This window comes from Mustela nigripes, chromosome 8, assembly GCF_022355385.1.
Source record: "Mustela nigripes isolate SB6536 chromosome 8, MUSNIG.SB6536, whole genome shotgun sequence".
NCBI lineage: Eukaryota > Metazoa > Chordata > Mammalia > Carnivora > Mustelidae > Mustela > Mustela nigripes.
Genome location: NC_081564.1, coordinates 33,912,006 through 33,933,058, shown reverse-complemented (window position 1 = coordinate 33,933,058; position 21,053 = coordinate 33,912,006). Strand labels below are relative to the sequence as shown.

General features: G+C 34.0%; 1 protein-coding gene across 8 annotated transcripts in view; it reads left to right on the top strand.

The window, feature by feature from the left end:
* ANKRD12 (ankyrin repeat domain 12) overlaps window positions 1-21,053 on the top strand; it is a 128,998-nt gene that overhangs the window by 72,057 nt on the left and 35,888 nt on the right. For 7 of the 8 annotated variants that reach the window (XM_059409194.1, XM_059409193.1, XM_059409195.1 and 4 more), the window contains one exon: window positions 3,314-3,461. In XM_059409194.1, coding sequence (XP_059265177.1) covers window positions 3,314-3,461 — 148 coding nt within the window. Of the gene's footprint in view, window positions 1-3,313; window positions 3,462-10,780; window positions 10,861-21,053 lie in introns of those variants that run through there. The other variant, XM_059409200.1, reaches the window with a different exon arrangement.

Sequence of the window (21,053 nt, the reverse complement as noted above, 5' to 3'; positions counted from 1 at the left end):
CAGTTGACCCTTGAACGATACAGATTTCAACTGCATGGGGCCACTTACATGCGGACTTTTTTTTTTTTTTTTAAATAAATGCAGTACAGTACTGTATATGTATTTTCTCTTTCTTGTCTTTTTTTTTTAAATTTTATTTATTTATTTGACAGACCACAAGTAGGCAGAGAAGCAGGTAGGGAGTGGGGGGAGTGGGGAGCAGGCTTCCTGCTGAGGAGAGAGCCCGACGCGGGGCTCAATCCCAGAACCCTGAGATCATGACCTGAGTCGAAGGCAGGGCTTCACCCGCTGAGCCACGCAGGCACCCCTTTCTTGTCATTTTCTTAACATTTTCTTTCCTCTAGCTTACTTTATTGTAAGCATATAGCATATGATACATAATAACATGTAAAATATGTGTTAACTATTGATGTAATTGCTAAGACGTCCAGTTAGTAATAGTAGTACTAATAAGTAATTAAGCTCTTGGGGAGTCGTTATACATGGATTTTTCAACTACACAGGTGTAGTGTTCCTAATGCCCATATTGTTAAGGGTGATTTGTGTTGAGGAGTAAAGATAAAGTTGAGGAGGTCTCCCAGAAACCAGGAAGCAAAGAGATAAAGGTGAAGGAACAGAAATGAGAAAAAAGATGATTACTTTAGGAGATCTAGTATCTTAGTAAGAGTTCTTTGAAGACAGAACAGTGAAAACTTAGATTATCAAGTAAAACTAGAAACTTTCCTAGAACTGAAGGAACATAGCTCTTCAGACTGAAAGATTGAAAAGGCACTTGAATGCTCAGCACACAATGCTCAGTAACTTCTTCATCCAAGATCAAGATGCATTTATCTGGGATGGGGGGCACCTTGGGGGCTCAGTTGGTTGAGGGTCCTACTCTTGGTTTCCTTTCAGGGTCCTGGGATTGAGCCCTGTGTCAGGCTCCCCACTCAGCAGGAAGCCTGCTTCCTCTATCCCTCTGTCCTTTTCCTACGCGCGTTCTCTCTCTCTCTCTCTCCCTCTCTCCCTCTCTCTTCTTCTCTCTCTCTCTCTCTCTCTCACACACACACACACACACACACTTTCTCTCAAATAAATAAATAAATCTTGAAAAAACAGATACATTATCCTGGAATTTCAAAACCATAGGGGCAAAGAATGTCACGTTTACAGAGAGAAAAGGCAAATCAATTATATTAGGAAAAAAATCAGAATGGCATCAGACTTTGCATTAACAGCACTAGAAGCTAGAAGATAATGTAATGATGCCTTCAAAATTGGAGGGGAAATTGTTCTTTATCTAGACTAAGTGTTAATCAAGTGAAGATAGAATAAAGGTATTACCAGACATGTAAAAAATCTTAGGAATTTTCTGAAATTGGTGATTCATCAAAATGAGGGAGTAAATCAGAAAAGAAGAGAAGCTTTAAAATATCTAACACAAAATTGAGGGAAGGATGGGTGCCCAGATATCTCAGTCGGTTAAGCATCTGCCTTTGGTTCAGGTCATGATCCCAGCGTCCTGGGATCAAGCCCCTCATGGGGCTCCCTGCTCAGCAGGAAGCCTACTTCTCTCTCTCCCACTCGCCCTGCTTGTAGTCCCTCTCTCACTGTCTCTCTTTCTTTCTCTTTCTGTCAAATAAATAAATTCTTTTTAAAAATGAGGAAAGGTTATTTGTGGGATGATAGGATTGAAGGGCGGTAATAGCTGGGAAGCAAATCTAGAGGGCATCCAGTCTACTTTAGAGCCCATTAGAAGGTTTGGAGAAAGGAGTCTCTAACAAAAACAACAACAAAAAGTGATAGAGTGTTGAATCAAAGAGATCTGTACTTAAAGTAGAGTGGGGGATGAATAAAAAATGATTATGTAGAAAACTGAACAAGTGAAAAATCAAGGCATTTAACTCCATGGGGAAAAATAGAGTTGTGTAACAATGGAGGTTTAGTCATGGTATACTACTTGTCTCAACATTTTTATTATTCCTGATAATGTACAAGAAATACATAACTATATTTGGTGCCAGTGACTGAGAATGGAAATAGATAAAAGGTAAGGTGCAAGTTTAATGAACTGTGTTTGGAACCTATTGGTTTCAGCTGTTGCATTAAAATGCAAATATACTCATCTAGATTTATCCAGGATGTTGTGTTTGGAGCTCAAGAGGGCTGAGAAAGAGCAAACAGAAGAATGAAAATAAATGAATGGATTGCATAATTGTCAATTACATTAAAACAGAGTGGGTGAGAGCTCCAAATAGATGATGTAGACTAGAGCATGAGAAGTGAATCAAAGGCAGAACCCTAGGGAAAACAGTCATTGTCTTAGATGTTTACAGATCTTAGGATACCCGTTTGGGCGTAATTGTAGGTATAGAAGAGTGAAGAGCCAATAAAGTCAGGGCTGCAAGGGTGAATATCTTTTCATAAACTTGACTATAAAGGAAAGAAAACAGACTTAGCTAGAGGAGGGGAATATAGGTTTCTTGTTTTATCTGTTTCATTTTTTTATTGCCATTTTTTTTTTTAAGATGGAAGAGACATGAGCTGGAAAGACTGGTTTCTAGAAAGGAGCCAGTCAGAAAAACGTTTAAAAACATAGAAGAAAGAGGATAAAAACAACAAATGAAAGAAATGAAATGATGACTAACCAGGCACACGCCTGTTTTGTGGAGCCCAGAGTTTACTTGATGTGGTAGGGGAGGTGAGGGCTTAAGGAAAATGTCAAAGTAATGAGTACAAAATTAGATCCAGTTGGTTAAGCGGAAAGGGGGACCATGAAAGTTACAGCCTTAAAGTTTAAGATTCATTAGTTCTGAGTAAGTCCATGTCAGTTCCTGATAGTTTAAATTTCCAGAAGATAGGAAATACAAATAAGAGCACTGGTAGTTTAAAAAAAAAAAAAAAAAAAAGCGCTGGTAGTGATACTAGCCTTGCAGAGAAGCATACTTCTTTTGAGACTCCCTCTGGAATACACATAAGAGGCCAAGCTTCTTGGCCTCTTATCTTGTTATCTTGTCTGTTGATTTATATGCAAAACTTGGAACAGTGCTTATTAATTAGGTCCTTAGTAAATATTTGTTGAACATATGTTGGAACAAGAAGAAAAAGGATGAGATTTAATGCCATCTTAAATTTTAAGGAGGAAATGTTTTTGTAGTAGATAAGATTGTCAAATGAAGGGTGGATGGCAATGAAAATGGAACTTGAAGAAAGCAGTCATGATTTAGAAGAGACACTGAGGAAAGGAGGCAGAAGGATATTGTGTAATCAAGAGAATGGTTGAAATGATACAATCTCCAAAGAGACTAAATCTTCCTACTGTTTAACATTGCAGATAGTGAAACTGTTACTTCGTCATGGTGGAAATCCATTTCAAGCTAATAAGCACGGGGAGCGTCCAGTGGATGTAGCAGAGACAGAGGAGTTGGAATTGCTGCTAAAAAGAGAGGTGCCTTTATCTGATGATGATGAAAGTTACACAGGTTCGTTTCAAATAATCTTTATTCGACTGTTTGACATGGTATTTAGTAGAACATTCTGATTCTGCTGTGCAATATATAAAATGTTTGTGTTCTTAGGGTAAAACTAGTCAGCTATTAAGAATGATGAATTTAGTAACTTAGGTATTTGCTGCATGTCCCCTGTGTAAGTGAAAACATAATGTCATTGCCCTGTTTTTGTGACCACCCCACGCCTCCCCCACCCGACAAACTGCTATCATATTCAAGTCTCCTGCAGGACCTTTTCCCATTAATAGCTATCAGAACTGCTATTCTAACTTCTTTCATTCTTTTATAAATTAGGTACTAACCAAACCCTTCCTGTTTTTCCCAGCATTAATGAGTCATCTTTGCATTTTTATTTCTTTGATTTAGGTGGTTGAACTCTGGTCATTGTTGCAACATAGGGGCACAGTTTTTCAAAAACAGTTTTAAAAAGGAAAGATCTAAAAGAATAGTTCAGAAAACTTTTGGCATACTCCATTTTCTTGTAAACATAAATAGTTAAAAATGTAACAAAGTTTCCTGCATTGAGGAAAGTCTTTTGCATACGGGTTTAAAGGGTTCATGCTTTCAGGCAAAAATGAATGAACAAGAATTGATTCAGAAACACAACTGACCAGGTGCCTGGATGGATTTGATTCTTGATCTCAGCTCAGGTCTTGATCTCAGGGTTGTGAGTTCAAGCTCCACATTGGGTTCCACGCTGGGTGTGGATCCCACTTAAAAAAATAAAAATAAAAAGAATCATAACTGGCCATATTCTCACAAAATTTTAAAGAATTTCTGAGAAATTAGGTAATACTACTTCTTAAATACAAGGGAATAAAAATCAAACTATACTCATTTAATCTCAGCCATCGCCAGAAGGCAGTAAAATGACACCTATAATAGTTTTGAGGCAGAAAGGTCTACCCTTTACTTTTTTTTTTTGAGGTATAATGTCATATAACATATTAGTTTATATATATATAAACTAATATACATATATAAATATATGTATATTTTATATATATAACACATATAACATATTAGTTTCAAGTTTTAGCACTTGATTTGATATTTGTATCCATTGCAAAATGATTACTACAATGAGGCTAGTTAACATCCATCATCCTACGTAGTTAATATTTTTTCTTTTCTTTTCCTTGTGATAAGGAGTTTTAAGATCTACTGAATTAACAACTTTCAAGTATGCAGTACAGTATTATTAACTATAGATATCATGCTGTATATTACATCCCCATGACTTAATTTATTTTATTACTGAAAGTTCATTCCTTTGACCCATTCTGCCCAGTGTTTCTCTGTTATCAATGAACTTGGCTTTTTGTTTTGTTTTGTATTGTTTTTAGATTCCACATGTAAGTGAGATCATAATGGTATTTGTCTTTCTCTTTCTGACTTAATTTCACTTAGCATAATGACCTCATGGTCCATCCATGTTATCTCAGATGACAAGATTTCATTCTTTTTTATGGCTGAGTAATATTTTGTTACATACATATACCACATTTATAGCCATTCATCCATAGATGGACACTTAGGTTGCTTCCATATCTTGGCTACTGTAAATAATGCTGTAGTGAATATAAGGATGCATATATCTTTTTGAGTTAGTAATTTTGTTCTTCAGATAAATACCCAGAAATGGAATTGCTGGATCTTGTGGTATTTCCTTTTATTTTATTTATTTATTTATTTATTTGTTTGTTTGTTTATTTATTGAGGAGCTTTCATACTGTTTTCCATAGTGGTCACACTAAGTTACATTCCCACCAACAGTACACGAGGGTTCTGTTTTCTCTACATCTCTTTTACATCTTTGCTAAAAGTTTTTATTTCTTTTTGATAATAGCCATTCTCACAGGTATGAGGGGATAGCTCCTTGTGGTTTCCATTTCCCTGATAATTAGTGATGTTGAGCATCTTTTTGTATACTGTGTGCCCAGGTATGTCATCTTTAAAAAAATGCCTGTTCATATCCTCTGCCCATTTTTTAATTGGATTGTTAGCTTTTGTGTTGTATGAGTTCTCTATATGTTTTAGATATTTTTATGTGTTATAATTTCTGAATATTTTCTACCATTCACTAGGTTACCTTTTCATTTTGTTGATGATTTCCTTTGTGTGCAAAAGTTAGAATCCCAGTATTTTATTATGAAAATGTTCAAATATACAGCAAAACTCAGAAATACACACTGAATACCCTTTACCCACCAACTACATTTTATAGTTATTAACTTTTTACTATATTTCCTTTATTACAGTATCACATACTATCCATGTACATACAGTCCATCTTATTTTTTTGATGCATTTCATTAACTAGCGTTCAATTTTTGCATATTATTAAACTTACAAAGTATTTATTATTTATGCTTGTGAAATTAATAATTCTTTCTTTAATGAAATATACTGAGTTTTGAGAAATGTGTAGACCTGTGTAATCCAATCTTACCAAGATATATACTGTCTCCATCACTTCAGAAAGTTCTAAAGCCCTTTCCTAGTCCATTCTCATATCTACCTGATCATTTACACCCTTTATGGTAAAAATTATTGGGCAGGAATCATTAATGGCTGATACTCTAGAGGGGATTTTTTTGATGAAGAGCAGAATCTTTACATGGCCTTTTCACATTTATAAGAGAGGAAAACAGTGATGATAGGGAAGAGAAATTTAGCATCATCTGAACTGTGTGATTAAAATTAATGTCATCAAAGGAGGGACAGATGCACATTATGTGCCTTCAGATGTGATGGTGTGAGAAGGCTATAACATTACTTTTGTAACATTCTGGCTGTGATGCATAACCATGAAGAATGTTCTGGTTTTTTTCTTTTCAAAAGCCAGTGCCATAGAAGATTAAGAAATGTCAATGTCATAAAATGATTAAAATGTTGCAGACTATGTAAAGAGATAATAATTAAAGGCAATACCTGTTCCTTGGCTGTATCCTCTACTGGAGAGGGGAAGTGACTATTGAGGACATTATTAGATCATTTAACAAGGGAAATGGATGGTAGATTAGTGTTGTATCCATGTAAATTTATGAAGTAGACAACTATATTGTGGTGACAAAGAATATGTTTATGTCTTAGGAAATACTTATTTCTTAGGAAATATTCACTGGAGTATATAGGGGTCAAGAGCCATCATATATATAGTTTGCCTTCATATAGTTCAAAGGAGGAAAATTCAAGTTTCCTTGCTTTGTCCATTGAAAGGATATAAAAGTGATGACATTAAGACAGTAAGCAATAATCATTCCTGATGTCCAGACTTTGATCTTGAAATATTTTCTACTAAAAGAAAACTAGGGATTCTTGAAAAAAAATGGATGATGCTATGTCTGGGACAGGAAATAATATAAGCTTGAAACATCTTGTCATTACAGATTCCAAGGAAACAGTCAAAACCTTGTCAAAGAACCTTAGGAGACAACTTGGAGAGCAGTTCACACTGGCCATAGATGGGATAGTTTGAGTTTCAAAAGGGTATTATAGATAATGTAAACCCATCATTTATGTTTAAATCTATGAATCTATAGAGATAAATTTTTTAATTCAGCATCATCAGAGGACTAATTTGTTATCTTAAAAATTAGGCAGAACTGGGAAAAAATTATTTATTTTGCCTTTCCTATATGAACTTTGTCATTGGGTAACCTCATTATAGGTGAGAAGTATTTTCGTTTAAGATTAATCCAGCCAAAAGAATGAGGAAAAAAGATTAACTGTTTGCAATCCCCAATTAGTTAATATATCTAAGCATTGAGGATTGATCAGTAATTGTTAACATTAAATTTTTTAAAAAAGAAAATATTGCATGCCCCCTGATGAAGGAATACCAATTCTCAGTGCTCAGGATTCAACTGCAACATGTAGGAAATACCAGGGTAAGAGGGATATGCTGACCTGCATCCAGCAAAATCTAGACTGTGGGAACCCCAAACAGCTCCAGTTCTTCAACTGCAATCTATCTAGATTGCATAAAAATGATAAAGGATAACTCATCGGAAAAAATTAAAATGTTTAAAAGGAGTTAAGACTAAAAAATTAAACATGTATTTAATAGGTGATTTATACTTTTCGGGGGAGGGTGTGCAAAACTAGTCACAATAGATGTCACATAGAAGATCCAGGATATGTTTAAAAGGAGTTAAGACTAAAAAATTAAACATGTATTTAATAGGTGATTTATACTTTTCGGGGGAGGGTGTGCAAAACTAGTCACAATAGATGTCACATAGAAGATCCAGTATATTAGGGTTTTTTTAATAATAAGAAATTCTTAAGATGATACGTTAGGAAAAGCCTGGTAAGTTTTCAGTAGTTTTGAGAGAGACCAGCAATAGTGATAGTTCCTTTACCTTCCACTACTCAGAGGAAAGCTGCTGCTTTGACCACTCTAACTTTGGGTTGTACTTTGCTAACAAAGGAAAGCAGCCCTTCAGAGTTGCCTGCAAATTCAAGAGAAGGATTGTTCTGAACCGAAAGAATAAATAGAACTAAATAAAACTACTAGAGGAAACAGATGACTTGAACAATAAAAATGAACACTGAAGGAAATACAGGTATAGCTAATAAAAATCACGACTACGCAAGCAGAACTCCAGTGAGAAGTGATCATTGTTGGGACTTACTAGACTAGAAAATCAAATAAAATAAATCCTCACAACACAGCAAAAAGACAAAGGGGAAGAATCCTGAAAGAAAAGATAATAGAAAAAAAAAGAAAAGATAATAGACTTTGGGAATAGATCTAGGAGACCTAACAGATCTAACATGTGAGTAACATATGTATGGGGATTTAATAGGGAAAAAGGAAACAGGTGAAGAATAGTCCTCAGTTAAACAAATAGAAGAAAATTTTCCTGAGCTATAGATAGCCTGAATTCATCAATAATAAAGGTCAGTGAGTTCCGGATAGTTTAATGAAAATGCACACACACACACACACACCCTAGACATATATTGATCAATTTCCTTCATTCTGAATGTAACAAGTTAATCTGCAAGGAAATACTGTCACATTGGCATTGGACTTCTAACTGGTAACTGTGGAAGATAGAACCTTAAGAGAAAAGAACTGTACCATAAAAATTGTATACCTGATCAAGGTATTATTCCCCTGACAGGGTAAAAGAAAGATATTAGCAGACATGTAAGCATTTAGAAAATGCATCAATGTGTAAATTTTCTTACATTTAAAAAAAAGAAATACTGGAAAAATAAACTAACAACTTAAAAAACTGGTTGCCTAATAGGAGAAAGGATAAAAAGAGAGGTATATGAATGGTCAGTTTTTTTTGAAAAACAGTCTGACAATAGCTAACAAAATACAACAGCCTTCATCTTTTAGAGATATGTCCTGAAATATTTGTAGATGAAATGATAGGTTGAATAGGATATGCTTCAAAATGACACAGGGATTGGATTAATAGAGGTATGGATTGGCCACATTGAAGGCTATTGGAGCTGAGTGATGGGTACCTGACATGGTGGTTCAGTATAATATTGTCTACTTTTTTGTAAGTTCAAAGTTGGCCTTGATAAAAATGTTTTCTTTAAATAAGTATGCTCCTTGATCTAGCAGACACACTTCTGGGAATATCTCATGTTTATTACAGCCCTGTTTTTAGTGGCAAAAGAAAAAATAAATAGTGATATAAAGGATTGATTGCATAAACTGAGGTAGATGGCCACACAGGGGACTATTTATTGTACAACCATGTGAAATAGCATGTCTTACTGCTCTTAGTTGGAGAAATTTTCATAAGATACTTTGAGTTAGAAAAATCAAGATAAATCCTCTTACTATCTCTTTTTTTGTAAAAATGAATAATGTTTTTTAAAATCTCTATGTATTGGGCGCCTGGGTGGCTCAGTGGGTTAAACCGCTGCCTTCAGCTCAGGTCATGATCTCAGGGTCCTGGGAGTCCCACATTGGGCTCTCTGCTCAGCAGGGAGCCTGCTTCCTCCTCTCTCTCTGCCTGCCTCTCTACCTGCTTGTGATCTCTCTGTCAAATAAATAAATAAAATCTTTAATAAAATAAGATAAAATAAAATTTCTATGTATGTTTGTATATGTACATATATTTGTGTAAAATCTTACAAGCATGGAGCAGAATCTGAAAGGATATAGACCTAGCTAAAAGTGTTCTGTTGAGTCTGTTTACTAACATCACACATATTCTTCTAACGGCCAGATTCCTTAGCTGCCTTTTCAGTCTTTCTCTAGATTTTGACAGTGTTGAACCATGTTCTTTCTAAAATTCTCCTATGTTGTTTTTTGGGATGTAATTCTCTCCAGGCTTTGATCTAGCTTCCTGGAAAGTTTCTTCTTAATTTCCTTCTAGAATCTCATCTTCATTTCTTCCTCATTTCCATATACTCCTGTGTTAGTTTTTCTAAAGATTTTACTCTGGACCCTTCATGACACATATTCTCACAGGTAAATTTCATCCTCACTCACAGTTTTAATTACCATCAATGTAGCGAGGCCTTCAAATATCACTCTATCTTTCTCTTAAGCCTCAACTTGTATATTTAGCTGCCCTTTGGATATTACCACTTAGAATTACACAGAAGTCAGTAGCCCTGACTAGAACTTCTTTTTCTTCCATTTACACTTTTTTCGTGCTTTTCCTGTCTGAATTGGTGATAGCATCATTCAGCTATACATATGTCACTTGTTAGATGTCCTAAGCTCTTTTTCCTTCAGTTCAGTTATCCAACAACTATTTTGAAGCATTCATTATGTGTTAGACATTGTTTAAGTACTAGGGATACAGCTCATTAAGAAAATGAAGATACTCACATAATCATCTACCTACCCCTGTCAGTTTCTACTTTTAAAATACAGTATATCCATCTACCAGTTACAAGCTCTAAGTTATTTGAACATCTTTGTGCTATATGAAATTGTCTTGATTTCATAATTTAAAAATTTCGTATTTCCATAATAGTTGAATTTACATTGGCTTTCATAAGAAAGTAAGAAAATAAGATTTGAAAATCAGAAGATTTTTTTATATGATATGTTAATTTTCCCATTTATTATGGCTACCAACTCTATAATTCTGGTCTCTTCAGAAAACAGTAGCTGTGAAAGCATATTATAAAATTTTCCATTAGAAAGAGGTATTACAGCAAATTTTTCCCATGGAAGAGGGAAGGTGTCTTATTTGAACTTAAATGTTGAACTAGAGTGAAACACATCATCTAGAACCTTTTTGATTTTTCACTGATTTTGACTATTTCATGTGTTCATCAACTATGTATTGATTTTTCAGAATATTTCTTTTCCACATGATGAATGTGCCTGAATTATTGCTTGATCAAAGTCCCTCAAGGAATGATGCAAAAACTGTCAGTAAGTATCATACAAAGATTTTGGAGTTGCTGAAAAAGACTGATGAAAATACCCAATTTATTGCTTAATTTACATGAGGTCCTTGTTAGACTTAACTTTATCAAACTTCATCCGATCTAAATTTAGAATGTATTACTATGTAATCGAGAGTTAATGTAACTGCCCATAGCTGTTTGTATGTGTAAGGCCTGATAGCATCATTATCCATCTGGTATAGCTCATGATCCATGTGACAGATACACTTTAAGTATTGCAAAGTTAGGGAATGTAACCAAGGCATTGAATTTTAGAAATTAATGAATTTGGAGGAAATAAAGGGTGTTAAATATGTAACATTTTAAATATGGTTTATTCCATTAGGCGTTGTGCTTTATGACAGTGCTACTCAGGTCAGGGTAGCTGTTCCACAAACTATTACTGGTCCTCGAGATAAGGAGCTTGTGCCAGAATGTAAATCAATGCATTCCCTCCTCTCTCAAAAAGGGAAAAAGGCTGTGAGTAAACATCAGCTGAACTAAGCAGTGTGCTAGTTGACATAATTGCTTTCCATTTTTGGTGCAGGCTCCTTATTTCTTCACAGATAAATAGTAAACAATTTACAGACTGGCCTCAGTTGAAGGACTACACTGAATAGCTTGTCATACATATCAAACATTTACGATATTGTTGCAGGAATACATGTCCTGGTTAGTACAGCTTATTTGTATACAAATGTGCGGCACTTTTAAATTTGCATAATTCTTTAGTCTTTCCCCCCTCCCTCCCTGCCACCTTCTGCCCTTTTCCCAGTCTTATTCCACATTATCTTCCTGCATAGAAATTCTTTCTAATAATGGTGTTTGCTACAAATATTTGCTTCTTGCTACCCTGCTGAGGACTCAGTCGTATTCAGAGAGTTGTATCATGCTCATGAGACATAATTATGGTCATAGAGAAGTGGGTAACTGTGTCACACAGCGCGCCCACCCAGTACTTTCTGACTTTCATTAATTGCCAAAGTGGAGATTCTGTTGCAAATATGCAGACATTGATTTTATTACTTAAAGTGGCCAGTGAACAAAGTTGAAAATACCAATCATTGTCAGAAAAGTCATGCATCTTTTTCTTGTACTTTGACCACCAGAAATCTGACCTTGTTTATTAAGCAGCTGCTGCAAACTTTACTCACTTGCATACTTCAACTTAAGCAGGAGATGCTCCATCATAATAAATAGATGAGGTACATTTTAGCATCTGCTGTAAAACAGATTAAGAAACTTCTAAAAAGTGGTATATTGTTACCCGCTGGTGTTTACTGAGTACATTTCTGTGTCATAAAATACACAAAATGACCAGTATTTTGAAGCCTTATTTTCTTAATATTAAAATAATAAATTGTTAACTATTCTAATATATTGTCATAATTTGTGAAATTCATTTCCTCAGTTTTATATTTCAGGAGCCATGAAAATATGACTGGTTGATAGATGCATATATGGAATTATAACAGTTAATAAATCAAGAGATCAAAAAACCTAATTATTTAAGTCAAAATATACCAGAATTTTTTTTAGTGGATTATGTGATGTTAATTGTTTAACATAGGAAGAAGCATCACCTTAGGAAGTTTTAAAGCAAGTCTTTTAATCTTAGAAGTATGAAGATATCTACAGGAAGAAATTACCCAAGATGATTTTAGAGTGTTAAAAATATTTACCAATATACTTGATCATTAGGAATTTAGAATTGATAGAGCATTTTATAGGGTAAAGGAGTTTGCATGTTAGTCTACTTAAAATTAGGATTCTTCTGTTTAAGATGTAAAGAAGATTTTATCTTCTTGCTTTCTGAATGGCATTTTTAAGTCACTTCCAATATAAATGTTAGGAAGTGGGTTAGGTCAAGTTTGGAAAATTTTAATCCATTTATAACCCAAGAATGTTATTTTAATTAGGACTGTTAGCTACCTTTGGTTAAATCTTTTTCTGACATTGTTGAGTGGTAGCAAGCACAGTGTGGGTGTTGAGCACCCTTTATTTTTCACATATCCCTATAGTACCAGTGTTCAGAGGAAGTGAAAGACACTTAGGTAACCATTATGTATGGAGGGCTGAGCATACAGCATGATAGGCAATGAAATATTCTTTGATTTAATGACCAGAAGAAATTCCCTAGTGATTTGCATAGTTTTTTGCATGCTTTGCTTTTTCTCCTCTGCTTTGTGACATATATGGTACACTTTACACACAGAGTTCTGAATTTTAATTTTTCAAACTTTCTTCTGAATATCACCAGCTGCTTCTTCCTGAATCCTAAACAAACAAAAAGCCTCTACACTTCTCTTATTTGAAACTCAGTACTTTCAAATCAATACAGATTTTACCATGTCTTAATTTTAATTATAGCAACCTAGTTCCAGAGCTTAAGAATTTTTAATTCTACACGGAGTGTTTTTTAAAGAAAAATATATATGTCAAAGTTTGTTAAGTGGAGAAAAAGGAAACAAAATGAACTAAATTACCGTTTACTATAGATACTCACTTTTTTAGCAATGTCTATAAAAATTACACAGCTCTACATTTTTACTTACTCCTGTATTAGGAAAAATAAGTGGAGAATTGTTGCAGCTGAGATTTTTTTGGATGTCTGCAAATGAATACTTTACAAGCCTTTAAATTGTATGTTACATAAAATAATAGTCTGCTAAATATCCTTCTTTGAAGTTCATGTGCATATAATAGTAAAGATATTTCAAGAGTATTTGCCCAAAATATGTAAAATTATTTATCATAAATGTGAAACGAATAGGTTTTTTGTTAATATGTTAACTTGATGGTTTTTATTACAAACTGGATTTCTACCAGTGTCTAGCAACTTAAAGTGAGTCTGTCACATAATTATGGTAGTTGAGATATTACTGAATATTTAAGACAAACTCTGTAAAAGATACATTTGGGCAGAACCCTTAAAGAACTTTGACTTAAAAAAAAAAATGCTTACATTTGAATAAAGTTCAGCGTTAGCTATATCATCCTGTCTGCAGAAAAATGTTTTATCTAGTCATGGTTAAAAGGACCTCCATGTAATAAACATACATCTATCTATCTATCTGTATATATATATATATATATATATATGTATACACACAGACATACACACACATATAGTGTAATTGTATATTATATATATATATATATATATATATATTCGTTATGGAATTAGCTGAGACTGGGTGATTTTGTCAGTTTCCTTTAGTGACATCAAAATTTTTGTAGTGATACTAGTCTTATTTTTAGGAGATAAATCTTGATCAATTTATACTTTATAGAAGTAGTTTCTATGTTACTGACATTTTAGTAGGAAGGCAATGTGTATAATTTTAATTAAGTGAGGGAGTATACAGAGTGTTGTGGTACTTGATTTTATTTCCTATGTAGATTTTGCTTTTAGACTTAGTATTTTCAACTGTTGATTATATTCTCTTCCTTCCCCAGCTCGCCCCTAAACTCTTGACTATAATTCTCTTACCTATATCTATTACTATAGAAATACAGTGAAAATATGTCCTCATATGGCATACTTATTTCTAGATAGATGTATGACTGCTCATCTATAAAGCAGAATTAAAATACCCAAACTTTGGGGTGCCCAGCTGGCCCAAAGCATGCAACTCTTGATCTCGGGGTTGTAAGTTCAAGCCCCCACCGTTGGGTGTAGAGATGACTTAAAAATAAAATCTTTAAAATACCTAAACTTTACTTAGGAATATTGTGGCTTAGAAGTTGAGATTTACAAGAGACTATGTAAAATTACCTAATGTTTTATTTCCCAGTCTCTGAGTTACAGTTCTCAATTAGTTTAGGGATATGAAAACTGTAATGATTTGTTTACTAAAATGCAGCTGTATTTTTTTTTAGTGTTACTTCTTAAACTATATAATATAAATAACTTATATAATTAGTCCTTAAATATATTAGATGTGGTTAGTGAACTATTATAGAGCAAAGGAGCAACCCAAAATATGTATGAGAGGCATGCAGCAGTTGTGAAGTACTCCTTTATTGAAGTCCCAGAGAATCTCTGAAACTTAGAATCAGATTTTCAGGAAACAGTCTCAGCAAAAGACTGAGATTATAGAGAGAGCACAGATTGTTGCAAAGTCCTCTCAGAGGAGGAGAGGCCTGTTGTAGAGATCCACCTGAAAACTGCTGAAGAAATGTTTTCCCCATTATCAGTACAAAAAGAAAAACGGATTTAAAGAAAGTCAGGTGAATGAAAGACAAGAAGGACCAAGATGCACAAACAGAACAATTGGTCTTCGAAAATATAAATAATATAGAAAGCAGGAGGATAAATTCTTCTTGGTATTCTTGGCGATCCTTGGAGGGCAATCAATCTGCTAACCATAACAACAAAAGGCTGTGGTGAAAAAGTAGACCTGGAAAGTCCTTGGAATTCAAAATACTTATCATTACTCAAAATAAATATTCTATACAAGACTGAAAAACAGACTGGGTATTGCCGAAGATCTTGAGATCAAAGAGAACAGTATATAAAACATTTTTAAAAAGACACTGAAAATACAAGGAAAAAGATAAAGACAAACAAACAAAACACATGCCCAGGATAATATAGTGTTCATCTTTAAAAAGAGCAAATGCTAAGAAGAAAATAAATTTTTTAGTTGAAGAAAATGTCCTTTAAAGAAAGATTTATATTTGTGGATCAAAGGGAAAATTTAAAGAATAGAAAGAAGGGGAAAAACAAAACCAAAAGCCCACATCCAGATACATCACAACTTCAAGGATAAAGATTTTTTTTAAATCCTATAGGCTCCCGGAATCACAGGGAAACATGTTACGTACAAAGGAAAGAGAGTGTCATCTGGTTTCTCATTCTTAAATGTTTTAGAAGACAGGTGGAGGGGCACCTGGGTGGCTCAGTCAGTTAGGCATGTGCCTTCAACTCGGGTCATGATCTCAGGGTCCTCAGATCAATCCCCGAATCGGACTCCTAACTCAGCAGGGAGACTACTTCTCCCTCTGCCTGCTGCTGTCCCTGCTTGCGCTCTCTCTCTTGTTCTCTGACAAATAAATAGGTGAAATCTTAAAGAAAAAAAAGACAGGTGTAGCTATAGTTACAGCATTCTGTGAAATACTGTTTTGAACTTTGAATTCCATTCCCACCCAATTATCATTCAAGTGTAAAGAAAAACCTTGGATATGCTTTCTTTTCTTTTTCTGAAAAAAACTACTTTCATTTTTACTCTTCACAAATACAAAATACAAGTCTAAAAGGAGGATACAAAGGCTAACTCGGGATTTTGGTGAAAAATTCCAGAGTGACAGCAATGAGCAATTGGTATATTTCTAAACAAAAGGTCAGCTTTATGAGGAATGTTATCAAGAAAATAGTAGATAACAATACACATATTGTGTGAATTAGATTCTGAGAGTTCACTGTGTCTGGTATTATTGATATGAAGGCATATTGTCTTGAGCTGATGAACAAGAGAAAAGATGAAAACTTCAGGGAAAATAAAACATGAACAATTCAAGGCCTAATTATAAAGCGGGCTAAAATGTGACATGATTTTGGGGTGCTCATGGAACATGAGCATGATTTCTGAAATGGCAGTAAGAGCCATTTCAGGTAATTTAGAAGAGTCTGTTGGTCAGGTAATTTAGAAGAATCAAGGGATCAGATCTGAAGTTCAGAAATTATGTTCCCTTTATTATTTCTAAGTTAAAATCAAATGTAGTACTTTAAATAGGTTATGAAGAATAATTTTCTTGGGTGGTAGGATTTTTTATGGATTTTTTTTTTCTTTACCCATCTCAGTTTTCTATCATGAACTGTTTTCACCTTTATAATAAAAGAACGGTAAATGCCACTTGAAAATAATTGAAATGAAAACAAACTTTATAATAAATAAGATTACCAAAGAAGTATAGCTTAGAAATTTTTATGCACTAGCGCATCACTGAATAAAAATGACATGCAAGCAAACACCATTCCAAATATAAAGTTTGGTTGTTATTTTTTTAAGTAATATTCCTTGTGTTAAAAGAATACTTAGTTCTGTTTGAGTTTTGTTGAGTACATTACACACACACACACCCCATTGTAGATATTTTGGTAATGGAAATCAAGTCATAAAGCATTTTTTTCTATTCTTTTTGAAATGGCTGTTTAAATAATAAAGTTCAGATTTTAGTATTCCATACTACCTAGATTTGATCTCTCTGATTGGGGCAAATTAGTTAACCTTTATGTGCTAAGTTCCACATCTGTAAAATAGAGATTACAGTACAGACCTCATAGAGGTGTGGTAAACAAAGATTAAATGAATTAAAATATGAATGCAAGTAGAGTATCAACCGGTACAGAGTACACTTGATAAATATTAGTTTTAAAAATAGTGAAATTCTGGAGTGCCTAGGTAATTCAGTCATTAACTGTCTGCCTTCGGCTCAGGTCATGATCCCAGGCCTGGGATCGAGCCCAGTATTGGGCTCCCTGCCTGGCAGGAAGCCTGCTTCTCCCTCTCCCACTCCCCCTACTTGTGTTCCCTCTCTCACTATGTCTCTGTCTCAAATAAATAAATAAAATCTTTAAAAAAAAAAAAAGTGAAAATCTGAAACAAGGTTACCACATTAGACATATCCAGTTACTTAAAATGATATATTGAGAACCATACTTATGTAATATTGTAGTTTTCTCATCTTTAAAAATGTCATTTGTATTTACCATTATAAAGATGAAAAATCTAATCAAGTTCATAGGTTCATAGTCATTTAAGGTAGGCACAGCATGGCTGTATTTCCTGTATTTTTTTATTTCTTGCTTTTTGAGATACAATAGACATAGAACATTGTGTAAGTGTACAGTGTAATGATTTGATACATGTATGTGTATACTGAAGAATTACCAAAGTAAGGTTAGAGGACACATCCGTCCCTCACACAGTTACAACTTTTTGCGTGTGTGGTGGGAACTTTTAAAATCTACTTTTAGCAACTTTCAAATGTACAATACAGTGTTAACTGTAGTCCTCATACTGTACATCATATCCTCAGAACTTGGTCGTAACTGGAAACTTGTACCCTTCAACTATCTTCACCCATCTTCTCCATCCCCTGACTTCTTTTCCTTTATAAATTGTGTTAATAGTCGTGAGTGAGGTGTGTTTAATCTCTTATTTCATGTATTTTTGGAGTATATAAATGAAGATATTGCATATCTAAGATGTGAATATCTCAAAATCACGCAGAAAATAGATAGTTCCTATTTGAAATTCAGCTTTAATCTCAGGTGGGTATGTTTAACACCACTAATTGTTACTTTATCAATTCAGATATTTTACATGTTAGATTAACAGTAAATCCCATTTAATATAGTGCTTTATTGTAGAGCCTAGGTTTTTGTGATAGTTATTTTCTTGATATACTCCATCATGAAATAAACATATAAAAGTAGAAGGTATTCATACACATGTTTATGAATTATGGCATGGATTTACTGGGTGTTCACCTGGTTGTATAGTTCATCTTGAGTGTATTTAGAGTTTTTATGTACTCAGAAGTAACAGCATGATGATTATGAGTACCAATATTAGAGTCAGAGAAATGTGTTTGAAGACCTAGCTCTGCCACTTACTAACTATATGGTCATGGACAGATTTATTCTTAACATTATTAGTATCTAGATAGATACTAGTAGTATCTACTAGTTAGATACTAGTAGTATCCTAGATATACAGGGTGGGTACAAAAGTGAATGAGGTAACTTATATACTTTCATAAATATGGTATTTTAAACTTCACCCATGGATTATTTTCAACAAAAATTCTCATCTACTTATTAAGTTGTAGAAGAAACGCTTGCTTTAAATCATTCTATAATGACTTACCATTGTAGAATATCATCTTATAATGGCATTAAATAGCAATTAACAAATGAAACAATTATATAATTGTGTCTCCCCGTCTCTAGTCCCTTTCCCATTTCCCTTCCCTTCCTTGAGGAATACTAAAAAAATCTTTTACATAAGTAGTTGTCTTTTTATGACTAGTACTTTTATGTTTAAAAATATAAATTTTCACCAGACACTAATATAAGAAAATTGTTCCTAAGAAAATTGCTCCTTGGTTCACTCTGTTTCTTCTTCCCCTCACTGCCTCCATCTGTGCCTCCTCCTTACCCCAGGAAAAGTCTTGGTCTGCATATGTCCATTTTTTACTTGAAATACTGGTGGTTTCTGTTGCCTTCATTCTGAAGGACCACATACCTCCATTGTAGCCCTGTAGTAAGTGAAGTAAGTTCCTGACGTCAAGTTGAATCTTTTTGCCTTAAATTTTCTGATACTAAATTAAATACGAAAAGTTACGGGATTCAGTTTTGGCTTTTTACGTTAAAATGTGCTTTATTGAATTTGGTTTTATTTAAGTGCTTTTAACTTAATGATACATTTTTCTCTTCTTACACTAAGCGGTGAGTTAATATGTAATTACATGCATGGTATGTACCAGGATATGCTAGGCATATTATGTAAATTCATCTAATACCCAAAATAGCCCTGTGAGTTAATCCCTAATATTAGATTACTGACTGTTAAGTGGCAGAGCAAAGATTTGAACCTAGGACAGAACCCTTGTACTTTTCCATTGTACCATGCTGATTGTCACTGTGTACGAAAATTTCCGAGTCTAATGATCCTGATATCAGCATAAAGCCAAAATATGCGTTTAGTGTATGTTTGACTTAATGATAACTGTTACAAAGTGTGCTGTGATCAGTGTCATTTTATTGTGCTTGAATGTGACTACAAATGTGGCTACAAAGAGGGTTCTGAAAGTAAAATATAATTGCTGGTGTTTTTGTTTTTTGCCGTAGAGTCTGCCATTCCTTAATTTAAAATCTTTAATGAAAGTTTACATTTTCATACATACAACATTCCTAAAAATGTGCTTACATTTTACCTGATTTTGTACTAAGAAAATTATTTATTAAAAAAAAATAAAAATAAAAAACCCCCTGGGCACCTGGGGGGCTCAGTCAGTTAAGCATCTGCCTTTGACTCAAGTCATGATACAGGATCCTGGGATCGAGTCCCACATGAGGCCCTTTGCTCAGCAGGGAGTCTGCTTCTCCCTCTACCCTTCCCTGCTGCTCATGATCTCTCTCTGTCTCATGCTCATACTCTCTCTCTCAAATAAATAAATAAAATCTTAAAAAAAAAAAAAACCCTGGGGCACCTGGGTGGCTCAGTGGGTTAAGCCTCTGCTTTCAGCTCAGGTCATGATCTCGGGGTCCTGGGATTGAGCCCTGCATCAGACTCTGCTCAGCGGGGAGCCTGCTTCCCACTCTCTCTCTCTCTCTCCCTACTCCTCTGCCTACTTTTGATCTCTCTCTCTCAGTCCAATAAATAAATAGAAATCTTTAAAAAAAAATTCAACTACAGTATATATGTTTAGGGCTTTTTATTTTATTCTGTATATTGTATGATGTATTCATTTTTAAAAAACATTTTTAAATAGATTATAGTGTAATTGTAAACAAATTAATGGTTTTACCTTTATTATCAAATTTTTCAAATATATGCAGAAGTAGAAAGAACAGTATTATGAACCCATATGTATTTATGACCCAGTTTTACTAATTACCACCTTCTGACCAACTTGTTTTGCCTCTCTCCATTCTTTCATACCCCGTCATTTTGAAGTCATTTCACTAGAAAATGTTTCAGTAAGTATCTGTAAAAGAAAGAATCTTTTACTTTAAACATAATCACAATACCATTACCATACCTAAACTAAATGTTACTACTATTAAATATTCAGGTATTATTAAATTTTAATATTAAGTATCCAGTTCTGATTGCCTCATAAAATCAAAAGGTTTTTTTCTTTGATTTTTTTAAAGTCAGAACCCAAATAAAGTCCATGTATTGAAAATTGGGTTATATATCTCAAGTATCTTCTAATCTGTAGATAGCTTCCTTGCATTCTTACATTCTTGCAATTTTGTGTTGAAATACCCTGATCACTTGTGAGTAAATTTTCTCAAAGTCTGAATTTTGTTCATTGCATCTCCATGATTTCATTTAAGGAACATTATTTTCCCACGTATTATCTTGCCTGATTCCAAATTTTCATAGTTTATCTACAGTAAGTTTAATGGTAAACTGGCTTTAACATTGAGAAGGAAAAGTT